The sequence below is a fragment of the Astatotilapia calliptera genome, chromosome 16 (assembly GCF_900246225.1).
Source record: "Astatotilapia calliptera chromosome 16, fAstCal1.2, whole genome shotgun sequence".
NCBI classification, from domain to species: Eukaryota; Metazoa; Chordata; class Actinopteri; order Cichliformes; family Cichlidae; genus Astatotilapia; species Astatotilapia calliptera.
Window position 1 is genome coordinate 20,374,521 of NC_039317.1, and position 25,137 is coordinate 20,399,657.

Below are 25,137 nucleotides of genomic sequence, written 5' to 3' on the forward strand. Positions count from 1 at the left end.
ATGGGAAACAACTATGTTAGTTCTGTTTGAAATTAAAAAGATTTACCAGCACCAGCACTGATAGCTCATTGATTTGTATCGATCTATATATCTATATACAATATATAGATCTATATATATACCTAATAGTGTAAATGAATTTCAGTTTTATGGGGGGTTATGTGAAGGGTAAAGATGTGATTTCTTCTAGGCTTGATGCACTGGTTTCCAGTCTTCTTTTCAGTGTGAGGTTGCAAGGCACTTTGCATAGACTACAGTGTCTAACTACCTGCTGCTCGCTGTAAATTCGTACTCCCAGCAAACATGCATATGTCTACGTATTGCTTAATATTTTCTTACCCTAAACCAGTGCACTGTTGATGCACTGCATGTGGTTATTCACATTATTCATGCCATCATTTGGATCAACAATGGCAGAAAAAGCAGCTGATACGCTTGGTGTATGACCTGGAAAACAACAGATGCTTTTCATTCTCATTGTTGACTCTGTATATGTAAAATGTATGCAAAGCCAAACGAATTACGCATCATACCTACAGTTGAATAAATGTGCAAATACACATGTGGCTCAGAAGAGTGTTTACAGCAGCACACATACACAGTGCCAACGAGTTCTCAGCAGCGCTTGCAGAAGTATAATTAGATAGTTAATACGTCAAATTGCCCCAGAGCAAAATTTTTGCCATGATAGGCTACAAGTGAACTGCTGCTCATTAAGGCTCATTCTCTTTGAATTTGGCTCTCGCCGGACAGAACATGCGCAGTGTGCAGCGTACTGCCTTCAGTCAGTGGAGCAGCTGTCCAGGGTTTGGAATTCCAACATGGCAGAGGCTGTGGTCAGTCTTCACCTCACTAACTTGGAATGGTTTCAAATCGTGAGCAGCCACGCTTAACCCCAGCGAGCCATTCATCTGCACACTCACTGGATCGATGGTACTATAAACCCTGACGCTGCCCTGTCACCTACACAGGTAAGTCCTGTTATGTCTCTCAGTGATGCGAACAATTAAAAAGAGAAACGGAGCAGCTCTGCACGCACAAATGCTCGCAGCGAGAGAGACGGTGTCGCGCGTCACAGAGCTGCAGCGCAGTCTGTGGCCAATCATTCTGCGTTCTTCGAATCAAAATTACCGGCCGCTGCTTTAGAAAATACCAAAAGAAGATTATGAAGTTGGAAAGGGACTTTACAATTAACGTGCAACACTCCGTTGTGTGAAGCGAAGGTTACACGCACGGCTGAATCCAGTCTCCAAAATAACTTCCCTGCAACGAGAAGTTTTTGCATGTCAGCCTGAATAAAACTTGCCGCGATAACCGCAGGCGGGTGGTTAATAGATGGGTTGTCATTGCGCGCTTAGTGGGACAACTGCTGGCAAGTAATCTATTTTAAAAGTAAAGGGAGGGGGCATCACGCTGGTTTAGCCTCTTCCTCTAATGGGCGGCATGAAGAATGTGTGTTTTGTGTCATCCACAGTCTCTCACATGCTTCCTATTCTCTTGTTTCAACTCGCGCAAGAAGTGACAGCCTCCAGCCGCGCCTGTGTGGCTTTTGCGTCTCCTTCCAGGGCTTTTTCTTTTTTTCTTTTCTTTTTTTTTTGCTTCGAAAAATATGAGTCGCACGATGCGTTCTTCTTCGTTTTTATTATTCTTAATTATACGCTCTAAATGAATACCTACAGGAAGAAAAGGGGACCGTGCGTTTTGAAAGTTGTGAAATCCGATAGCTGAGCAAAAAGTGGCTGTAATGAGAAGCAACCTTTGGAATTCCTCCTCGTGAAAATTCCGTTTCTGCTGTTTTCCCTCTCCTCTTGTTTTTAGGCTTGAAGACATGATCACTAGCACCAGTATATATGGTATGTTCAATTTGTAATTATCTTTAATATTATTATTTTTAATTGTCATATTTGAAAAAAGGCTTCCATTGCAGTAAATGTGTGTGTGTGTGTGTTTTTTTCTTTGTGCATGCCTGGTTCATCTACAGAAGTTTACTTGATTTAGGTTAAATAATTTAATGATTGTAGATCATAGACGAGGGTACATCGTGATATTAATTTTGTACAAGTGGCATTATCAATTAAGTTCAAAGTGCCTTGTGTAGGTTAAGAAATTTGCCCCCATTTTAATTGGTTTGGTTTCTGTAATTGACATACTTGATGTCCAGTTTTCATTTTTCTTTGTCCTTTCCCTGCTTTCATTTCCTTGCATGCATAACTCTAACAATATGACTTCTTTTGTTAGGGTTACAAATTAGTATTAAGAGCTCTCATTTCAAACCTACCAGCAATTCTTATATGGAGTCTGATTTTATAGTATAGTTTAACCATAAATAGAAATATTTGCCCATCTAGAAAATTGCATTTTTTTAAACATAGTTTATTTTCAGATTTATGACATGGCTTTGAATTAATGGGTGTCTTCAGAGTTGTTAGAACATAAATATATTGTCATGGTTCCACAGTAATCAGGTTGCATCACAAATATACTATAGTTATGAAGCATGATCTAAAATAATTTATACAACAAAACTACTGGTAATACAAGCTTGCTGTCTTGTTTCAACATTACAAAATACCTGATGAGATAACCCAAGTAACCCAAGTTTAAGGAAAACACACACTGCTTTTATCTTTAGCTGTCACAATCCAGAAAGACCTACAGGTGAAACAATATCGTATTTCCTCACAAATTAGTTCACAAGCAACGTATAAAAAAATGCTGTCATTTATGATAAAGTGGAAATGATTCGTGAAAAGCCAGTAAATGAACGCAAAGTCAGTGAAGTAACAAGTTGTGTGCTTTCTCTCTTTTGCAAACACTTTGTCCTAAGTGAACCTTTTCCACCTCCATAGAACAATTTACTTAATTGTGTTCGCACATTTCATTTGCATGTTTTGCTTTGAGAGGAAATTAACATCATCAGCAGTGAGCTGAAGTATGTTTTCATTCCTCTTCAAAAATAACAGCATTCCAGCATCCGTCACTCAGTGGAAAAAATGTACATTACCGCCACGTTCATTATGTTTGAGTGTTTGGTTGTAATGTGTTTTTTTTTTTTAAGTGGGTATTAATTTTGTCGGTTTGATTTTAAAAAAAAAATGTTTTTCATATTTATACCCCATGTGTAGTAGGTATTTTTATTGCAGACTTTTGGTCTGAGCTTCTCTGACATGCACACTGGCTGAGACTACACTTAGTTTTAAACATTAAAAAATATATTTTATTTAATCTGTAGCCAGAGCTTGTAATCTAAATGTCATGTACAGTGTATACGATCTTTAAATGTATGATTTCAAATGATAGACTTGTGTAATTTAACTGACAATTTAAATATATATATATATATATATATATATATATATATATATATATCGCAACGCATGCATTTTCCTGGAGGTTTACACCTACAGTATAATTTTTGTGGCTATTATGACTTCAGAGGTGGGTTTATGGTTTTATCTTGATAAATTTACAGTATTTGTACACACTAAATAGCCTTCTTACTCACCCTGAGCATACTTATCAGGATTCAAACCCTGGAAGGGTTCCATGTATGAGCTCCTGCAGCGTGTTAGCCGATTCTTGCAGATCCTTACTTAACCCCAGACACCTCTGTTGTGCATGGAAAAGAAGCTGACAGCTCTGTTTATTTCTGATAGGATAGCACTTATGATAACAACCTAAGCTGCTATTTGACACAAGTCTCAGTTTTGACTCCTGTTTTCATCACCTACTTTGCCTTATGTCACACATGTTCACACTTTTAAGAGTGAGTGCAAAGAATAACAAGAAGTTGCATGAAGTAAACTAAAAAAAACTGCATGTACTTTATGGCAGAAGGATATAGAAATATTGACAAAGGGATTCCTTGCTAATGGTGGTCAAAGAAATCCATTTCTTTTCCACACTGCAGTGCAATGTAATAAAATGTTTGGGTTTTTTAATCATACTTTAAAAACAATTTGGATATTTCACTTTTTTTTCTTGCTTATTTTACTGCTGCTTCTTTATATGTGCTAATAGCGTCACATAAATCTAAACAGGTTTCCTGAAACACAGTGTAAACAAATTAAAACAACAGGTGATTTCTTGATTTCTTGTTGAGTACATCTATAATTAAGTAATATAAGTACACAAACATGAAGCAAAAAATAATTATGACTGTGCATCTTGTGAATGCATCTTGTCCTTGTGAATCAATTTAGCTTCTCTAAATCTCTAAATGTTCTGTCTATAATCTAAAGTGTGTAACATTACTAGTGATCACTAAAATTGACAGCACGGTTTAAACTATTACCTTAGGGAAGTGGTGTGTGGTGGAACTGACACTTTATATATGTACTAATCACAACAATTAAAGCCAGCCCCTGAATACCTTGAGCTGACTCTCTGTAAACACCCCGTGGGATGTCTGCAGGGCTTTTGTAAATAGATGAAATGCTCATCTTTACAGACTGATCTATTTGTCGGTAACTAGATGAAATCCCATTCAGCCCCTTGACTACAGTGTGTTGTACCAGATCAGTGCAGGATTGTCATCTTTCAGAAAATATGTTAAGTGGTGTCTTTCCTGTTTTTCATATAAAAAGCAAGGGAGTCCCCCAACGGAGTAAGACTCAAGCCAAAGGGACAGAAAAAAAACCCTCCAATCTTTAACATGTTCCCCCTCCTCTCTCTTTGTTTCTTTCTCTGTTCGTCTCCTCACTTGTATCCACATCTCTGTCGTTTCCCTTATGGCAGCTTGCTATGTTATCTGTGTGTGTTTCACTCTGCACTGACAATTCTTGCAGTGATTTAAGTTGGACTGCATTAGAAGGTGGAGGCAGCTGTCTGTTGCTATACTGAGGGACGTGTTTGCTCTACTGCAAAGATGAAGGACCGTGAATCCTTGACATCCTCCCTCTCTCTTCCCTCCTCCTCCTCCTACCATCTCATTTAGACACAGTGACTGTCTGCTCAGACTTGTTTTTTTTCCCTCTGAGTGACAGCATATGGCATAGACATTTTCTAAAATGCATGTGCCTACTATTGGCTGCTTGTACTTACCCTTCATATGTCTCTTAGCTGCGGGCCTGTCACATTTTTTTCTAATTCTAACAAAATACTCTGACATTAATTTAGTTTAACAGGTAGTAATTGATAAAACAATGCTGGCTTTATATTAAAGAAGCGAACAGATATTCAGAGTCTGCTTTACTACTGTCTGTAATTTAAACGGCCCTTTAGAGTTCCTTTGTTTATTGCAGTTTGTTTTATTTTTTCAGTCAAAAAAAAATGTGCAGTGGCGCTTTTGTGTGTCTGTGTGCTTGCAGGTCAGCCAGCCTGTTTTTCTTTGTGTATGTTGAGGACCAGTTTGAGGATGGACACGGTGCCCTGTTCTATCTTTAAAGACACTGGTCCTTGCATAAACATGCTATAATATCATTACGATCCATACCATAAAGCATAATATGATTACAGAGCTTAGGATTCAGCAAATGGCTAATTATAATGGCAACACTTTCATAGGGTACGTTGCAGGGGCAGGTTTGTCTAGGCCCTCATTGCCAGGCATCTTATTTACACAGTATAGCATTTGTTGCCTTAAAGTCCTTGTTCTTCTCATTTCCAGCACACTGAAACAAGGGCTTTGTTTCATCTCCTTCACATGAGGTGTCTCTACACTCATAAGAAGAGAAGGCAGTTCAGCGCCTGTTGGGGATTGGCTAGAATAGACAATTCCCAGGTGTACTAAACTAGGTTTAGCACTAAGGCTTTTAATCTGGACTTGTAGGAGATTCATGTGCATTCATAGATTTGCCTCTGTAATTATCATACCCCCAGTGGCAGCCACAGAGACGTTTGCCTAAATCACTGATGTCCTCATTACACTGTTTACATTTTAATTAGTCATGCAAAATTCTTTATTTCTAACCGACCAAAAAGATTTGGTTTCTGCCCAGACTGTTTTGTGGCTCTTTCTGAATAGTGTCTGCGTCTTGCAAAGAGAACTGTTGCTTTCCCGTGTTTTTCATCTGTTAATGTAGCTTTCTTTACATCTCTCAAGCGTTTTATAATTACATTTATAATACAAAATATAATTGATTGACTGAGAATGTCATTCAGGTGCTTTATGAGCAAGGTCTGAATGAAGAGGCAGCAGACAACTCTAGATGACAGTTCGAGGATGTTATTCCTCTCTGAGAAATAACAACATTATGTCCTTATGACTGAATCTGCTTCCATAACTTTAATTTATTTCTTTAGCCAGATAATTTACTGCTACTCAGAGGCAGTGAATACCCAACACTTAAGGAGTATGATTAACAAAATCTACAATTCTATGACTTTTGAAAATAGCTGGCACTCTGAGCTGTCATTGTATGCCTGAGTACTGTTGCTTATCACTGAATAACCTTGGTGAAGAGTGGTGTTTGTTCCTGTCCTTCTTCCAAGGTGTTTTCTTTTTTGTGCTTGCTTTTGGGGAGGTTTTTTTATTGTGAAAGAGGAGCAAGCCTTTCACTAGAGGATAAGAAAAAAACTCAATATTTTTGCTGTATTGAAATTCCACTTGTGTTCTCACAAACCAGTGTCTGATTAAACTGGTAATCGAGGCCATCATTCTACTGATTTCACTGAAAGCCCATGCAACTAGACAACCTTAAATACTATTTCATTTCACCACGTTTGTCAGACTCATTATAGGTTATTCCTAGTGGTAAATACCCTACTTCTTTTATGTAAATTGTCACATTTGTCTTGGTGTTGGCTTGTCCTAATCAATATTTAATTGTGATAACAGCTGACTGGCTTTGATCCTGCTACTGTGATTCTAAATGTAGCTTGCTCTAAATTTAATTTGGATTTCTTTTTTTTTTAAGTCATTTTAAATAAATTTCTCTCACAGACTAACAATGTGTCAAAACCATTTTACTTTGCAATCGTCATAATGACAATATAATAGTGTTATAATTCATAGACTGGAACACATCCTTGTATAAACTTCAAAAATTATATTCAAGAGCATGCACACATTAGCTCTGAATATAAGAGTTCATCTTTTTTACTGGTTTTTTTTTCATCCCCTTTTCATCACACCTGAGGCTAATTGTCTCAGATATCAATTTGAGGCATTTAGCTAAAACGATGATCAGATGAGATGTGAGCTATCAGTGGTTTCCTTAAAGTTCTTAGCGACTCATTCATCCTCCGTGGAGTCCGGTGACTGCCGGGCTGGCATTGTGCCAGGAGCTAGCAGAGGGAGCCTTGAGTGCCAGGGTCGAGAGCGTGCGTTGAAGTTTGCCTGATGATGTGGAGAGGAGGGAGATGAGGATGAGTGGAGGGAAGGGGAAGGGGGGATAGAAGGTTGAGTATATGCTGCCATGAAGGTTTAAGGTGTCAGGCTGCGGCAAAGGCAGCAGGTGTCTGCAGTGACACTGTAGTGTGACCACAGCAGTCTGCGCAGAAGTAAATCGGGAAGACTGGATACGTGGGGAAAGAAAGAAAAAAAAATACTCGTTGTGTGACTATTGTTTAATAATAAATGTAGATAAGTTAAATTCATAAAGCTGTTTCTAACTCTTAAGTGAATAGTCCCGGAAAGCCTTGTTGTCTTGCATATGGCCTATTTGACAGTCCCTCTTAGAGTCCGCCTGGTATTAGATTAATTTAAATCAGGAGACGAAGGAGCGCAAGAAATGAACGTTCGAGAGTTCAGCATCATCACTGAGCTTTATGAGGGCTGACACCTCTTTTGTGTTCATTATCAGGAAATCACCTCAGGGAGTCGTGTTGACTTTGCATGCTCTAAAATAGCTGTTATAGTGGACTGCCCCACACTCGCTTGCTCACATCCACCGCAAGTATCTGGGGAGGCAAGGTGGAAATGGCAAACGAAGGTTTCGCTGAGAATAGCTAAACATAGTTGAAACTCCCACTTTCGCAACGGAAATCAAGCCATTTGTCCATTTGTCTGTCTAGGATGTTGCTGTCAGTAAAGAAAACCTTGTGTTCTGTTTGTGATACCTGCTTGTAGTATAGTCTTGTAACTGTAGACAGCAGAATGGTTTCATACTTTTAGACGACGTTTGCTGCACTGTATCCAAGTCACAGATTATCTTTTTACTTGGTTGAAATATAAGTTTGAAGTGTTTTTATTGATATATATTTACTCTAATGTTGTCCTTTGGAAGGAAAATATATTATTATATCATTGTTGGCTTTATTCGACCTGCACGCAGCATTTCTATATGGTACGGAACAATAGTAAATTCATTTACTTGGAGCGTGATGTTTCTGCAGCACAAGCCCCTGACTGCATCGCCTCTCCCACATCTTTAAATGGATCCCATGAGTCTTCAGCTCTGTTGTTTCCATTATTCATTTCAAAACTTCCATGTAGCATGGAGAGGCTAGAGGGGTGAAAAAATAATTTTATGTCTGAAAAAATTGATGTAAAGCAAAGTCACTGCTTCATGCAAAGTGTGCCATGCCTTGGGAGCATGCGAGCTGGTGTACTGTAGGAGGAGGGAGTGTTTTGGGCAAGGGATGGACTGTGTGTGTGTGTATGCGTGTGTGTGTGTGCATGTGTGTGTGTATGTGTGCGCACGCGCCTGTCAGTCTGTCAGTTAGGTCTAATGTGGCTCCCTAGAGGTACCTGGGGGAGACCCATCTAGCACCCAGTCAGCCTCTGCTGGCGGCCAAGTGGTGACAACGGGTTCCCACAGAGAGAGGAAGTGTCATAGTATGTATGTAAACTAGTGACAGATGACTGGAGACATGTGGCCTGTAGACACTGAGCCTGAAAGTAAAGCAGTTTTGCTTTGGCTTCCTTTCTTTCTTCCCACTTGAGACCTCAGAGAGTGAGCATCAGGCTCCACAACAGCGCGGAATACAGTGACAACAGTTCAAAGATGTGAATAAAAAGGATGCAAATCATTTGGCATGAAAAGACACATGCTATGTGCAAAGGTTTTGTTTGCCTTTGAAAAGCTGTAGCAAAGGAGTGAGGAGTTTTTAGTGTGCAGAGCTTCAGGCAGCTTTTCTAGGCCACAGGTCATATGGGTCAGTGTTACACTCCCTGCAGCCTCACTTCAACCCTCGGTCTTGAAATAGAACATGCAACGTCACCCAGCCAGGAGGGAGGTAGATTCCAGACCTCAGTGGCCACAGGCTGCACATGTGGAATCTGCTCGTGTAGTTGACCCCAAGTGTTTGAAAGTTAGAATGCTCCCAGTAGAGTATTGTTATTTCATGCATACCCAAATGAGCACGGCTGTACAATCTGCCTTCTACAAAGTGGACCGGTATACTTTACTGTATGTTCACTCTGTGCACCATTCATCATGGGAGCTCATACTAGCCAGAGGCAGATTTATTTAACTATCCACACATAAACCTGGAAAAAAGGAAAAAAAATAAAACAAAAATAAAACAAATAAACAGAGGAGTAAATGTTTTTTTATTGCACATTTCTGCCAGAAGGACTTGTGCCTACTTTCCTCTTTCAAACATTCATTGTAATAGAACAAGCAGCACATGGGCGATGGGCAAAAGCAGAGAACATTTAACAATCAAAGCTGTTTTTTTGGTGTTTGCTTGTTTGTTCAGGGTTTTTTTTTTGGCTGTATCAACATAAATCAGATTAATTAAAATTTAGGGCACAATAGTTGTTAAGAAAAACTTAAGAACAGAAGACGTAATAATAATGGATTGCATTTTATATAGCACTTTTCGGGGCCCTCAAAGCGCTGTACAATTCCACTATTCATTCACTCTCACATTCACACACTGGTGGAGGCAAACTACAGTTGTAGCCACAGCTGCCCTGGGGCAGACTGACAGAAGCGAGGCTGCCATATCGCGCCATCGGCTCCTCTGGCCATCACCAGTAGGCGGTAGGTGAAGTGTCTTACCCAAGGACACAACGACCGAGACTGTCCGAGCCAGGGCTCGAACCGGCAACCTTCCGGTTACAAGACGAACCGGGAACTCTTTGAGCCACGATCGCCCCATGTAAGACACAACATCACGCAGATTATTGAATATATCCTCAGTATTTTTTGAAAAGCCTTTTAGTCACCCATCTTTACTAAATTCAGACACATTATAACAATATGTGTAAATTAATTAACATTAATTAACATTAATTCAATGAATTAATTCATTTCTTTCTTTTTAAATTTAATACGCTTTGTGTAGTTTGGCACATTGCAGGAAGAATCTTAGCACATGTTTACAATCGCAGAGGGACGAACAGTTGTCTTTCAATATTTGATGATGAATAACATAAAGCACAGTGCTGCTGTGTTATGTATATAGTAAGACACGACCATTTGTTAGCTTGGATATCAAACTCCTCACCAATTTTCTTACAGTGACCATTGAAGAGAAAGCTATATTTCCAAGCAACGGTCCTGCTTTCTGTCAAGGGAAGTAAAATCCATCAGCACTGATGAGTTCGTGCTCCATCGAATATATCCATGCCAAACTGTTTATTGTGAGGTCTAATAGTGCTATTGTGCTATTCTCTAGTCCATGTGGTCCAAGACCCAATTCACATTTGGGCAATGGGTGACCCTAGGTTGTGTATATTGATGAGTGGGATTTGTTTCTTAATAGAATTGTGTCTAATTAATTAGCTTTAAATTGCTTGAACTCTGAACATGCGAATACAGCACAATGCGGAACAATCATTATTTTAAACGGTATAAAGAACCGCGTATTAAGTCGACATAATGAAATGCTGGAGATCTTTGTGCCTGTTTATCCTGTTTGTGATACTTAACGCATTGTAGTGTATAATTCACATCTCTGAACTTTCTCAAGGAATGGATTTATAACCCTTGAAAAGTGTTAGTCGAACAAAGAAAATGTAGAAATAGTTTTAATGCGCACCTCTCAATTTCTATTAATTACCTCATTTATTTTTCACAGTTGCTTTGTGACACAGATTGACCTTTTTTCTTTCCTTCATTTCATAATCTATTAAGGAATGCTCTGGAATAATTCTCATTTCACATCCCTTTCTGCATTCATGTCTCATTTATGTCAAAACACTCTGAAGGCTCCCCATCTCCCACTTTCCTCACACTGGTTTACAATTGCACTATACTGCCTCACTCATTTCTGCTTTTGGAAAAATTAAAGTATTAGAATTACACTAAAGTACACTACACTATTACCCTTCTTAAGCATGGATATAGTTGCAACAGTCATCTATACAGAAGATAAGCATTTATTCCAACCACAGATATCTGGAATTTAAACCCTATTACAAACGTCTAAGCCCTATAAAATAATTTCATGATTTTGAGTTTTACAGGGCTGAACTTCATTTGATGTCATGAAATTTCCGTAGAACCATTGTAATGGGAATTTTAAATGATGATATGTACTGTACAGAGATACAAAATGAATGCTAATATGGACTTTTTCAATAATCCATAATGCGTTTTCCATAACGTTACCTTATGTTGAAAGGTTATATTATCCTGCTATTGTCACATGCAAAATTTATATCAAAATGTTTTTTTTCTAAATTGATTTTTATAATAAAGCAAGAAGATTTAAAATTGTGATTTGACAAAATATGATCCTGCTTTATGGAGAAACCCTAACACATAAGAAACAATCCAGAGATCTGGCAGCAAAAGGATTTTAGGTGTTTTCTAAATTATTATCAGATTTTTAAAAAATAACTATTTTTTTCACTTGCTTTTTTAAAAAAGTTCTTCCTTTTTCATTTGTTTCACATTGGATTACTTAAAGAGGTCGTGTCAAGGCCAGCTTGAAAAATTACAAAACTCTGGTTATGAACAAGCCATAGAATTTTATTCTGGAAGTATGTTGGAGAACACTGTGCATCAAAGGGCAGGTTGAAAATCACGTTCACTCAGTGTCTCTGCATTTTACTCAACAGGTGTTTGTGTATATAATCTAAACTGAATATGCTTGAAGATAAAAATAGTTGTGCTGTCTTTTATTTTTCACAATTCAAGTTCTGAACTCTATAAGGAGGAATGGATACTTCATAAAGTTGTCAGTGTCTTTATGTTTTACTTGTTCCAATATTTGTTTGCTGTTAAGTGAAAGATGTTGGTATCCTCCCTCACATCACTGTAAATATTACTAATATTTAAATATAACAGTCATATTAAAGTTATTTGTATAAAACACTGAACAAAACGTCTCCTATACTGTCATTGGATTTGTTTTTACGGTCCAGCTGCAATAAGAACTGATCTAAGCAGGTATTCTTGGTTTGTCACTTTAAAACCACTACAGTGGAATATTAAAAGATTTACACCCTTTTTTTTCCAGAGCATTGCTTTCATCACTTGCATAAAACTTCCAAATTACATTTGAATTTAAACACACTTTTAAAAACAAATGTCCTATTGCATTTCCAGGGTATTGTGCTCACCATGCCACCTCTTACAGTAGAAGCCATTGTTTGCCAGTGGGCGAACCAATCTCCTGGACAGCTCTTTCCTTGTAAAAGTTCCCCTTCACTACTTCACTTCAGTAACTTTATTACAGTATAGCTGAGAGATTTCTATTTCATATTGACCTAAGATTGCTTCAGTTGTCTCATTTCACCTTTTGTCTGGCCTGTGTTGGAGAAGTGACCTTCTTTGAGACTTGCAGTCGATATCACAGAATGCTTCAGAATGCTTCAGCGAAAGGCTGACAGCAGTTACAGGCAAACATCCTTTTTCTGTTCACTTGGCTATTTTCAATTAGAGTTCAATTTGAACTTTTAATCACTTCAATGTGTAAGAAATAGTAAATAGAACAACAGATGGCCTTGGATTTCTAGTGTATGCAAAAATAACGGCCATTTCCTTTTCCATAAGTGCTTTTAGACTGAATTCTGTAGGGAATGACTTGGGGCAAATTTAAATACGTTTTGTCGCTACTTTTTTGATTTGTTTTAGGGTTTTGATTTTTAGTTTGTTTTTTGGGTTTTTTTGACCAGTAATATATAACAATGGATGGCTCCCCATTGGCAGTCTAGCGATTTAAAACAGCGGCCATCCAATGAATGGTTCAAATACCCCAACTGATTGTGTCATTTGGAATTTGATCAAAAGGAAAATAAAAAACAATTCTGATTTGTGCCTCAGCATTGGGAACAATTACCTTTTTTTAATAATGTCATTGCATTGATGTCTTAACCAGGTTAATATGGCTAAAAGCCTAATATTTGGAAGTGGAAAGCAATCACAGTTGTGACTGGACCAGTGAACAAGATAATCTGTTAATTTCCAAAGGGGCTTAGCTTGTTGTTTTCTAATTCAAGTAGCAGGTTTTCGGCGAGACCAGTTCAATACCTTACATTAAAGTACAAGTGATAAAAATCACAGAAACAAGAAAACAAGCTAATAAATAAATAACCCAAATTTACACCTTACTGTTTGCTTTTTTCCATACTCTTGTTCCTCTTGGACTGGGGAGTTCCTTGGGGTAACAGGACGTTTGGGAATGAAAATGTTACTGAATAGCTTTTGGTCAATGAGCCTTCGTGTATCAAGGTCACAATCTGCCTCTCTTCTCTTTTGAAGTGTGTAAGTGATCCCTTGAGGAGTGGAGTAGCAAAGTTCATATAGGCTTGCAAGATCACTGCTTCTACTGTATGTGTGCTCTATGGTTAAACAAGCTTCACCCAGTGCTTGAGTTCAATGACTGTGTTCTTTTGACTAACAAGCCATTTGAGTATTCATCAGTATTATGCACTACAGAACACTATGAAGGCTCTCTCCTGTAATTGTCTTAGTTATATTCACTGTACAAGTTTTACTTGTGCATGGAGGGCTGTTAGTTTAGCATATGTGTGGATTTAGCTATACTTAGGGTAGTAATGGAAGATGTAGCCTCAGGGGCTTCTTGGCCTGAAGACTTATGGTTTAATGAGCATCATTTAGACGAAAAAATGATAGCTCAGAGATTTTCTCAACCTATGATTTACTGAATTGCAAAGAAATATGTGGAATACATGTTACCCTAGAGTGAATATTTGGAGTACATAGTAAAAATGCATTACGCTTTTAGATTTGAATTTCAAAATTATAGAGATTTACACTGAATAAAGATAAACATGTGACGATTATGTCATCATGCCATGTAAGCAGGGAATACAGATCAGATGACATTATTGACCTTTTCTATGGTTACGTTAATAAACATGTATTCAAAAGGAGCTTCGAATTCTGGTTCAAAGCAGAAAAAAACCAACAGTCTACTTTAATCGTTTTGTTGATCCATCCATTTACTCAGATCTCATCAAGTACAAACTCCTGCTCCTTTTAATAGTTGCTTTGTCTGATGCTGTTAAAGTGATACATATGCACTTATATAAAATGGTTCTGTAATTTGAAATCCTGGTTTTGCTGGGATTTTCAATATTTCATGGAAGTAAAGATGGTACAAGGTGTTCTTCCATTTGTTCTTCTACATGCCTTAGTAATGCAGAAATCAAGTGACCACTGATTGTTTGAAATGTAGCTGTAAAGACAAAATATTTGACAATCCTGACTGGCTTCATGTTAAAAGCCCTCACAAGACCACTAGTTACATGATTAAGAAACCGCTGTTCCATGTTATGATCCCAAATGAGTAATGGAATGGACAAATTTGAAGGTCTAGACTTAGCTCGGTTCAGTTCAGTTCAGTTTTATTTATATAGTGCCAAATCACAACACCGGTGATTTTGTTGTAAGCAGTGTTGGTCAAGTTACTTAAAAAAAGTAATCAGTAACTAATTACTGATTACTTCCGCAAAAAAGTAATCCCGTTACTTTACTGATTACTTATTTTCAGAAGTAATTAATTACTTAGTTACTTAGTTAGTTAGTTACTTTTTAAAAACACGATTTACAACCTGAAGAGGTGATAAAGCGATAGATCTTTCAGCCCAATTCTACTTTTTCTACATAATCCATCATACAAAATGTAATCAAATGGAAAAGTCTCTTTTTTTAACTTGTTTTATCAGTTTTAATCTTTTAACTTTATGCATCAAGAAAAAAATTTATTATATGCAACATTCTCTGACTTGAATAAATTAGTTTAACATTTAAACCTATTTTCTACACATTCCAGCACATAAAATAAAATATTTTTTGTGTTTACACTCACTCTTTCAAATAGATGCAAGTAAAACACAGCAGGAAATAAATAAAGTCAAAGACTCAGCGGTCCTGTTGCTCTATTTTCACCTGTAAAGCAGGACTAGGGTAGGCGGAGGTTTACCCTGGTGCAGGTGTGCCGCAGTCAGTTGAAGAATCCGCGAGTTTCTCTGTGAATTTCCCATTATGTTGTTGCGCACTCGGTGCTTGCTTGGAAGTTTAGCGGTTTTTTTTTTTCGCTGTAAAAAGAATTTTTTTCCCACGCACGATGGACGCTAATGTTTTTGTCACTTTTTATGGAATCAAACTCAAAGTAAGGTCAGTACTTCCACGCTTTAAACGCTGCACGCTCATACTCTCTCCCACAATCGATATGTGATCCATTGTTAATCTGCACACAGCTGTTGTCACCAACACAGCTGTCGTGAGACATTCTCGCAAAAAATCACGGTTTTAGTAACGCAGTAACGCAGCATTCCTACGGGAAAGTAACTGTAATCTAATTACCGTTTTTGCAATAGTAATCCCTTACTTTACTCATTACTTGAAAAAAGTAATCAGATTACCCATCTCTGGTTGTAAGCGATAAATTTACTGTCAATTATAACAGCAATAGAGAAAGATGTAGTTTTTAAATGTCTGCTTTAGTGTTAGTAACATACAATGAGTGCTACCTCAGTAATGGTGATTGCAACTACTAGGGCCACTTTGGTTAAGCTATTACTGTAGTGATGACTATTAATAGGTGGTCTACTAGTATTGTAATGGTAATTTTATGCCTGGCATTAATACCGTTTTTTAAATAAAATATTATGTATGACTTTAAAGACAAGTAGTTTGCCTCACATTTGTTCAGCTAGTTTATATCTCTGCAAAATAGACCACACCAGTTTTTGAGATAATTTAGCTAACATGCCTGGCTCATAATGGTAATCCTATAATCTTATGTAAAAACCTAATAAGCAACCAGTGCATTAGATTAGGGGTGCAAAACATGCAGACTTGGACCTAGCAATAGTCCGAAAGAGGGTTTGCTTTGGTGCACCACATGACTTTGCAATTTAGAAATTGTCCGACATAAAATAGTTTTGATAAGTTACAAAAATTCTAGATTTGAAAGTTTTATTAATTCAAATCTACTGGTAATGACAGTCTTAATTCCAAGTAATCTTAGCAGACAGCCATCTCTACACTAGCTAATACAAGTGAGTTGGTGTGTAGATGTGTGGCTGTCTGTCTCTCTATGTTAGGCCTCTAATGGACCGATGACCTGTCTAGGGTGTACCCCGCCTGTGACAGCAAGGACAGGCTCCAGGCTTCCCACAAACCTAAGCTGTATAAGCGATCAAGAAAATGGATGGATTTTATTGTTTTGGGTGAATTCCTATTCAAGGCCACATGTTATTTTGCCCACCACAGACAATGTCACTCGGTGGGGGGAATAGTACATGCAGTTTGGTTATGTGTTTTCACGATAGGCAGTGATTACATGTGGGACACCAGTGAGGGATGATGATGATGATGCGCAACAAACTCTTTGTGGTAGGTGAGGATGCCTGAACAGAGTGGACTGAGATCTTACGGAGTAAAATGAATTTTGTGTGTGTGTTAAGCCTTTGGTGAAGTGCCCTTTTTGCCGGTGCAAAGAAAAAGATGACTTTGTAGTTATGTGTGAAGGAGGTAAGCTGTCTGTTTGCTGCCCTTCCCAGGAGGAACTAGCAGTGACAAGGTCAATAGAAAACTAAATTATGAAAAAAAAAAAGCCTAGAGAAGTCTTTGTGCAATTTCGAAACTAAGAAAATGTTAACTAATCTTGTACCTCTAAATTTGATATTAGATGTCTATGGACACATACGAGAAAGAATTGTAGAATTGTAACTTGTTGTCCCATAAGTTATAACAATGGCATAATTAATTTATATATGAAATGTATTCTTGATGCCATATTTATATATTACTTCACCAACTGGATCCTGATTAGTGGGATTATATTAAAGTTTTAATTTCTTTGAGTTCTCATTGCCGGCCTTTATAAAGTATTTCAAGTTAAATGTCCTGGATGCATTAAATGTTTTTCTCTAAGCAAACTGAAGTGTTTTATATCTTTGTACTTAATTTATCTGAATAATACGTGACTGAAATTAAATCACACAAGTTTAAATTTCTTAAATGCTACTACTCCTATTTAAAGAAACTTGCAATTATGGCAACTTGTTTTGTGTGTGTGTGTGTGTGTGTGTGTGTGTGTGTGTGTGTGTGTGTTATCCACATTACATTAATTCTTAATTCTTGTTAATAAAGACTATTTCATGTGAAGTTAGGGTAGCTGTTTGAATTACTGACAACTAGCCCAAGTAATTTCAATTACAACATTTTTTAATAAATATCAAATTAATTTCAGTACTTAATAATAAACTTAATTTGCAAAACTTTTTGTGTGGAAGATGTTTCTACATTTTTATTGCCTTTTAAAATTTGATTCTTAACACGATTCAGTACATTTTCTTTAAATTTTTGGTGTCAATGTCTTTTTTTGATATTCCAGAAACAACCCAGTTAAGTACAATAATAAATGGATAAAAAGTAGTATAATAAATAATAAAATGTGAATTTTAAAAATCCTCCTTTAAACCTGTTTTTTTCCATTATTTATTTTATTTTGACAGGAGATATAATATGTAATATTGTAATATACATAAATTATCTCATTCATTGTTAATCTATCAAATCAGCGGGTTCATTGATAAATTACATTGTTTCTAGTTATCTGAACTGTGCAAATGGCTCAGCATTGGGTAGTTTTAGATAGATAATGTTAATACATGTGCTCAGGCTAAAGTCAGACACGTTTTCCTGTTTGCTACTTTGAAATGGTGCTTCCTCTGTTCCAATGGGTTTCAAGCTCATATCTTCCTGTATTATTGGCATTATAAAAACACTTTCAAAAGATGCCATAAACATACTATAAGCACATTGTACAGTCATTTCCTCCTTTTAAGTTTGGAGTAGAATAGAATCATATGGCATCATTTGACTTTGATAGTCTGGAGACCTGTAGGAATTTGCTACTATGGATAGACAGACTGAAATGTATAGGCAGTAGCTGCGGAAAAGACCGTAACTGAGGAAGGCATATCGTTTCTAAATGAGGGGTTAAATGGCACTCTGCCATCCAAAGATTGGAGCTACTGCTACATGGAGCTCTAAATTGAGTTTAAATAGTCTTAACTTGATATGTGAGATGAATGACTGTAGCTATACCGATTACCATTTCACATTGTATTAGAATGTTTTGCCCCACCCCTACTTAGAATATCTCCAGTGAATTTGAATATGAATATCAGCTTGTTTTTATTTATAAACATAATTACTGTCTGTCTGCAATATTTTCACGCTTGTCAAGTAGAGAGCTCTGTGTGCAGAATAAAAGCAAAAGCTCCCATAATTATGTTTACGTCCAGCGATGAAAACCCCAGGGTTGTAATGATCAGTAATTATAAATACTTTTCAGCATGTCTACTGCCTCAGCTGGGACTATTGTGTGGTGTGAAGTGCAGAGTTTGTGCAGCTTAATTATGACATTGTACATGACTAAATGTACCAGTCTGCTTTAGCTCTGCAAAACACTTCCAGTGCATAATCACACTCAAGTTTGACTTTAAAGAGCTCATTACAGTTAGTTTTCTAAAGAGCGGCTTATTAAACACAGTTACCTAATAAGCATCTTTGGTGGTGCAAATTGGTAAAAATGGTAATGAGTCTGATTAGGCTGCGTTTCAATTACGACAGCTTTCACCCCCCACCTCCCCAACCCCCTGATTTCCCCTCCCCCAAAACCAAAAAGAGGAAGGAAAGTCCAGCTCTTTATGCTTGGGAACCCTCCTGGAAGGCATTTTGCTTTCTCTCTCTCGCTCACACTCACACACATAGACAGAAAAAGGAAAAGAAAACCACTCTGCCACCTCTGTGCTTCCTTTCAGCAGCACAGTAATGAATAGAGAATTGTGCAAGCGGTGGTCCAATTTACGCACTAGGAAATTGGATGGACAGAGTGGAGGCCCACTCTTGTTTGCTTAAAAACGGCCTAGGCTACCAGATTAATAGTTCCCAAAAAGGTCAGCATCTCTGTTTCATCGATGATGATCACTCAACTTGAAATTAAACACCATAACACAGCATGGCATAACATGCCGAATGTATTTTCTGATCTTCTCTGATGATATTTTATTTATAATGTATAACTGAAATTGTTCTATATTATTCTGTGCAGGACAATTATGTGTTTTATCAGATAATTCTTGCCTTTATCATGGGGTCAGTCAGATGTCTTATGAACTAAATAACTCTAGAATTGGACACATTTTCAATACAAATGTTTACTTACAATGATCATCTTAAATATGCCATAGAGGATTATTGAGACCAATGAATTAACAAACAGAGAAAAGTCTAACAAAGGCCTTATTTGTGAGTCGCTGATGAGTGGAATTTGAGCTCAAGCCCTGAGGCTATCTGAAAACATTCCTCTAATAGAGTTCTCTGTAATTATACCATTTCAAAGAAGGACAAAGGATCTTGTGGATGTTGTATTTGAATTTCTCTGAGGGTACAATAAAGAACAACGTTGTCATGTAAAACCAAAGTAGGTGCTTATTATATTAATTTGCTATGTGTGTGTACACATGAATTTATGTCTCTTGATGGATTAGTGTCTATATGTGTAATTATTTGCCTTTTATTTATGTATAGTATTTATTCATATGCTTTCTTTTGGTATGCATTGATCATCCATTCTATAACATTTGTTCTTTATCAAGCCATTCTCTGATTTTCGTTAAAATACTACTGTTTATAAATGTTTCAGTATAATTAAACTGGTTGATGCATTCAAACAATTTCAACACCCAGTGATACCAATTAAGACTGGAATGTGTTGTGTTATTGCTGGTGTATGTAATACCCATTTATTTAGGCCAGGTTTAGGTGTAAGTTTTTCTTTTTCTTTTTTTTTTTGTAAGTGCAAATGTACTTTATTTTAGCAGTGCGTTGAATTTTGATCATCTTGAATGGTCTCCTTTTTATAAAATACTTGATGTTCAGTGATCTCAAGTATGCTTCGCTAGAAGCACTTCTTTGCTTGTCCAAAGTGGCACATTGTTCAGAGAGGATTAGCTGTAATAGAAAAAGCTTACTCAATAAGCTGCGTGCAATTTTGTTATTGACAAAATGTGCCTTGAGTGTTAAAGAAGTCTATTGAATGATTTTACAGAGATTTTACAGATATATATATATATATATACAGTAGAAAACACATTAGCAGAGAGGAATAAAGAAAGGGGGTGTCAGACTGTAATGGAAAAATATTTTTTCCTCTGCAGACTCTTTAATTTGCATTTGACCCACCTACATACCTAGTAAAACAGTTGATCTGGAATATAATGAGTGACTAACACAGTAATGTTAGTCAGTAACTACTTTTGGAATTCTCAAGCGTGTAGACGCTTCATTTTAAGTTCATTAATATTAGAAATATTAGATTAAATACACTTTTTGCAAGATTTTGTGGTATGACATGTATGACTTTTTTTATTTTATTGTTTCAGATTTTAAAGTTTATCACTGTTCTCCATAGTAACAGGATTTGTTTTTACATGTCATTTTCTACATATTGGTAAACATTTCTATTCAACTACAGTATAGCTATGCTATTTTTATGTATTGGCTTTTTGCCTCAGGTTTTCTTTCCTTTATGATTAGCTTGGATGGTTGACAACCATGTGAGCTATAGCATGGATCTCTTTGACTAAAACCTTGTAAATTAACACAATTAGTGCAGCATCATCCCGCTAATTAGCTGCTGGTGTCTAGAATTGCTGGTGGGCAAATAGCTGGGAGGGAGTCAGAAGGGAATCGACAGCATTTGTAATCTGGACATTAGCTGATTGTTGCTGTGGTATGGACTTAACCTACTGAAATATACAGTATAACACTACACTGCCTCTTTAACAAAGACAGACATTCTAATGGGCAGAAACAGTTGAGTTGAATGCATCCTCTCTCATATCTTCTTGTGGCATTTGGTCAGATTAGTGTTCATGAGAGATGTGAGACTGTGTACACAATCAGATTGCCTTGAGCTGTAATCTCTAGTAATCTAAATTCTTTGGGGATATAGTACACCCTCTGATAATCTCAGAGTAATAGATGACAGCGTGAGTAAAAAGTTTTATTTGCAGATTTATTTTAGTATTTAACTTGATTATTTCTGTCATTCAAACCTTTAAAGCTACATAGAGAGGCTGGGGAGAAAAAGACAAGTGAAGCATGGGGGGTTTTTTTTGTTTTTTTTCCCTCATCCTCACTCTGCCGATGAGGGAGCAGTAGGCAGACTCGATGTGGATGTAATTCATGCTGGGCTGAGGGGTTTGTGTGATGAAAGCAACAGAGCGCTGCCAAGGAAGATTGCTTTGCTGCTGTCCTCCAAGCAGATTTGAAACTGTCTCAGAATGCCTCAGATGAGAGTTGGATTATAGACTGACCTGCAATGTCTGTGTCACTCTGCTCTGTGTTGGGTGGATTATACCACCGTTACCAAGTGATGGGTCCCACATCCTCATCGTGTCTGTGATGTGTATTCAGATAGTGTTTTCTGTCATAAGAGACATGTAGAGATTATGAAGCAAATAGTATTAAACATTATATTTCTGATATTGTATAAAATGTACTTAGTACATAGGTTAAACAAATATATCTTCTTCTTTTTTTTACTTTGTATGTTTTTTTTACTCCTCTTACAAAACGGTCATAAAAACACCTATGGACTTCAGTGTGTTTGAATTTTTATAATTTGACTGTAGAATATTATTGCATTTAAATGATGGTAAACCACAATTCAATGCTTACATTGATATATTTCTTCCCTATGTGAAATATCCAGGTCTAAAGATGCAGTGGACCCCAGAGCACACACAATGGGCAGAGCAACACTTTGACATCTCATCCACTACTCGCTCGCCAGCACACAAAGTAGAGGCCTACCGGGGGCACTTACAGCGAACATACCAGTATGCGTGGGCAAATGATGACATCTCTGCGCTGACTGCCTCCAATCTGCTTAAGAAATATGCAGAGAAGTACTCTGGGATCCTAGAAGGCCCAAATGAAAGAACCCTGCTGTGCTCCTACTCTGATAGCACTACTGGACTCATGAATGGACGAAAGTCAGAGAATGAGTCCTGGCAGGAGGGGATTTACCCAATGAACTGTGCTCCAGATGTTATATCTGTGAGCAAAGCTGGAATGGCAGCTGCCCTACCCCCTACAGATGTGTCAGCTAGCATAGGCAGCTCTCCAGGGGTGGCCAGCAGTTTGTCTGAGCCTAGCTATTCCAGTAGTAACTGTGGAAGTCACACAGCCACTACTCTCCACTCGGGCCTCCCCTCTCAGGAATATACTGCCAGCTACAACGGTTCCTACCTGCATTCTAGCTACAGCGGCCAGAGTACCCCCGCCCTCCCATCCCCACATCCTTCTCCTTTGCACAGCGCTGGGCTATTACAACCCCCTCCCCCGCCTCCTCCTAGTTTAGTGCCGAGCTACAACACTGGGTCTCCAAACCTTCCCAACTACAATTATCCTCCAACAGGGTATGCTTCGCAGGCTGCAGTTGGCCCTGGTTATAGCCCTGGGGGAGCACCCCCTCCTTCTGCTTATCTGCCGTCTGGTATTGCAGCTCCTACACCAATCCCTCCCTCCACATTGCCTGGCTACACCTACCAGTCCAATAATCATACCCCAATTGCACCAACACCTTTGAATGGCAGCACATCCAACTCATTAAAACGAAAAGCTTTCTACATGAGTGGACATGGAGATATGGACTCAAGCTATGGTAATTTCAGCTACAACCAACAGCGCTCTGCACAGAGCCCCATGTACAGAATAGTAGATGGCAGCATCTCAGACTCAAACAGGGGCAGTGGCTTTGAAAGAAATGCTGAAGCGACATCTTTAGCTTTTAAACCAACGAAGCAGCCAATATCTTCTGATCAGCAAAGAAAATTTAACTTGCACTCTGGCAGAGCACTAACTCCTCCATCATACGGCTCAACAAAAAGCTCTGCAGGTGATCTTAGAACTACTGAGCCCTACAGCAAGTTTGAATCTCCCATGATGAGCGAGCAAACCGAAGAGCACAGACAGCACCTCTCTCACTCCCTAACGGGGTCTGATATAGGTACAGCTACCTCCTCCATCCATGCTGCAGAGGAACAGCTGAAGAATAGTGATTCCAACCTTGTAGAGCTGGTAACCACAGAAATCCTTCAGCAAGGCTCCCCAGTGGACTGGAGTGACATTGCAGGTCTGGATATGGCCAAAGCAGCCATAAAAGAGGAGATACTATGGCCCATTTTAAGGCCAGATATGTTCAGCGGACTGGCCACGTTACCTCGGAGCCTCCTTTTATTTGGACCTCAGGGAACTGGTAGGACACTTCTGGCACGCTGCATGGCCAACCAACTGGGGGCTGCCTTCTTGCGATTAAGCAGTTCAGCACTGGTGACCAAGTGGTTGGGAGAAGGGGACAAGATCATCCAGGCTTCTTTCCTCATGGCACGTTGTCGCCAACCAGCAGTAGTCTTCATCAGTGAGGTGGACCTACTGCTGTCAGCCCAGCTCAGTGAGGAGAGTCCTGTGAATCACCTGAAGGCTGAGCTTCTCATACAGCTTGACAGTATTTTGACCTCTACTGAGGACCATGTTCTTGTGGTCTGCTCCACAAGTAAGCCTGAAGAGATCCCAGAGTCCCTGCGGAGGTACTTTACCAAGAGATTGTTAATTCCCTTGCCTGATGGGACTGCACGCCATCAGATAATCAGTCAGTTGCTCTCACAGCATAACTACTGTCTTAGTGACAAAGAGATGTCACTACTTGTTCAGAGGACAGAAGGCTTTTCAGGACTGGATGTGGTCCAACTCTGTCAAGAGGCTGTCGTAGGTCCGCTCCATGGCATGCCTGGTACTGACCTGTCAAACATCCACCCCAGTCAGATGAGGCCAATCTCTTACCAAGACTTTGACAATGTGTTTTGCAAATTCCAGCCCAGCATATCACAAAAAGAACTTGATGTGTACACTGAGTGGAATAAAATGTTTGGTTGTAGTCAATGAAATGGGACCTATCAAACACAGTTTCTTTAAAACCAGTTGTTAAGTACAAATAAGTGTTTAGCCTTCAGTGAGGAAGAAAAAAAAACAAACAGTGATGACATGAACATGCTATATAGAGTAAAGGAAATTTCCTTTTTTGGCTTCTGACAGAAGTTATCAGTCTGGACGTCAGACTTTGGTTAAAATCAGAAAAGAAACTTTATATGGCTAAATCCATGTGTTAACTACAACTCAAACAGCTTGGAGAAGATGCCCCACATTTTTGTATATACATATATATATATATTTAAATATATATATACTATTCTGCTGATCTTGAGATTTAGTTGCTATCAAGTGCCTGAGGTGGTGCTGTTTAAGTTTTTTGTTGTATTTTTTTGCCTCACAATCTTCATTGGTGAAATGTGCTAATACAAAAAAAAAAGCTTTACAATGTGACAAAACCTTGCTTTCTCTTTATTATTGAACAGTGTTCTTCAGCTGTGTCTGTTTTGTGCTCTCTGTGAACACCCGTGGTTAATTTGAGCTGAATTAAATTTACTGGCATAATTTTAGTTGGGGTTCATTACCTTACACAGATTTTATGCATGTGTAAGTCATTTACTTACCATAACTTTGGTATATCCATTATTTTTAGGTGGAGAATATGAAAATATGTTTGTTTGTTTTTCACTCAACTTAAATTTGGTTGATGTGCTATAAATAAAAGTGACAGTTACATTTTTTGAAAAAAAGCTGACACAGTGAATTCAATTTCAACATTAAATTACTATGTAATTCTTGTTAAAATATCAGAATAGTCACAATGTAAAATTCTACCATTTTTTCTTTTGATGTTCTCTATTTGACAACTCAGGAAAGT

At 37.9% G+C, this 25,137-nt stretch overlaps 1 protein-coding gene across 2 annotated transcripts; it reads left to right on the top strand.

Annotated features, from left to right (window-relative positions):
- The first annotated feature begins 808 nt into the window (after nucleotides 1-808).
- On the top strand, nucleotides 809-24,733 carry fign (fidgetin). 2 transcript variants are annotated; one of them, XM_026145040.1, is made up of 3 exons: nucleotides 809-971; nucleotides 1,819-1,853; nucleotides 22,042-24,733. In XM_026145040.1, exons 2-3 carry the CDS (start codon nucleotides 1,829-1,831, stop codon nucleotides 24,273-24,275), a joined length of 2,259 nt encoding a protein of 752 aa, XP_026000825.1. In that variant the 5' UTR covers nucleotides 809-971; nucleotides 1,819-1,828; the 3' UTR covers nucleotides 24,276-24,733. The 2 variants fall into 2 exon arrangements, with proteins under 2 accessions (XP_026000825.1, XP_026000826.1); XM_026145041.1 differs by lacking the exon at nucleotides 1,819-1,853.
- The last annotated feature ends 404 nt before the right edge of the window (nucleotides 24,734-25,137 follow it).

Bases quoted from the DNA above. Each gene is read 5' to 3' on its own strand.
- fign (XM_026145040.1), top strand. From the start codon at position 1,829: ATGATCACTAGCACCAGTATATATG. The intron at 1,854-22,041 runs GTATGTTCAATT...TGAAATATCCAG, and splicing joins CACTAGCACCAGTATATATG to GTCTAAAGATGCAGTGGACC.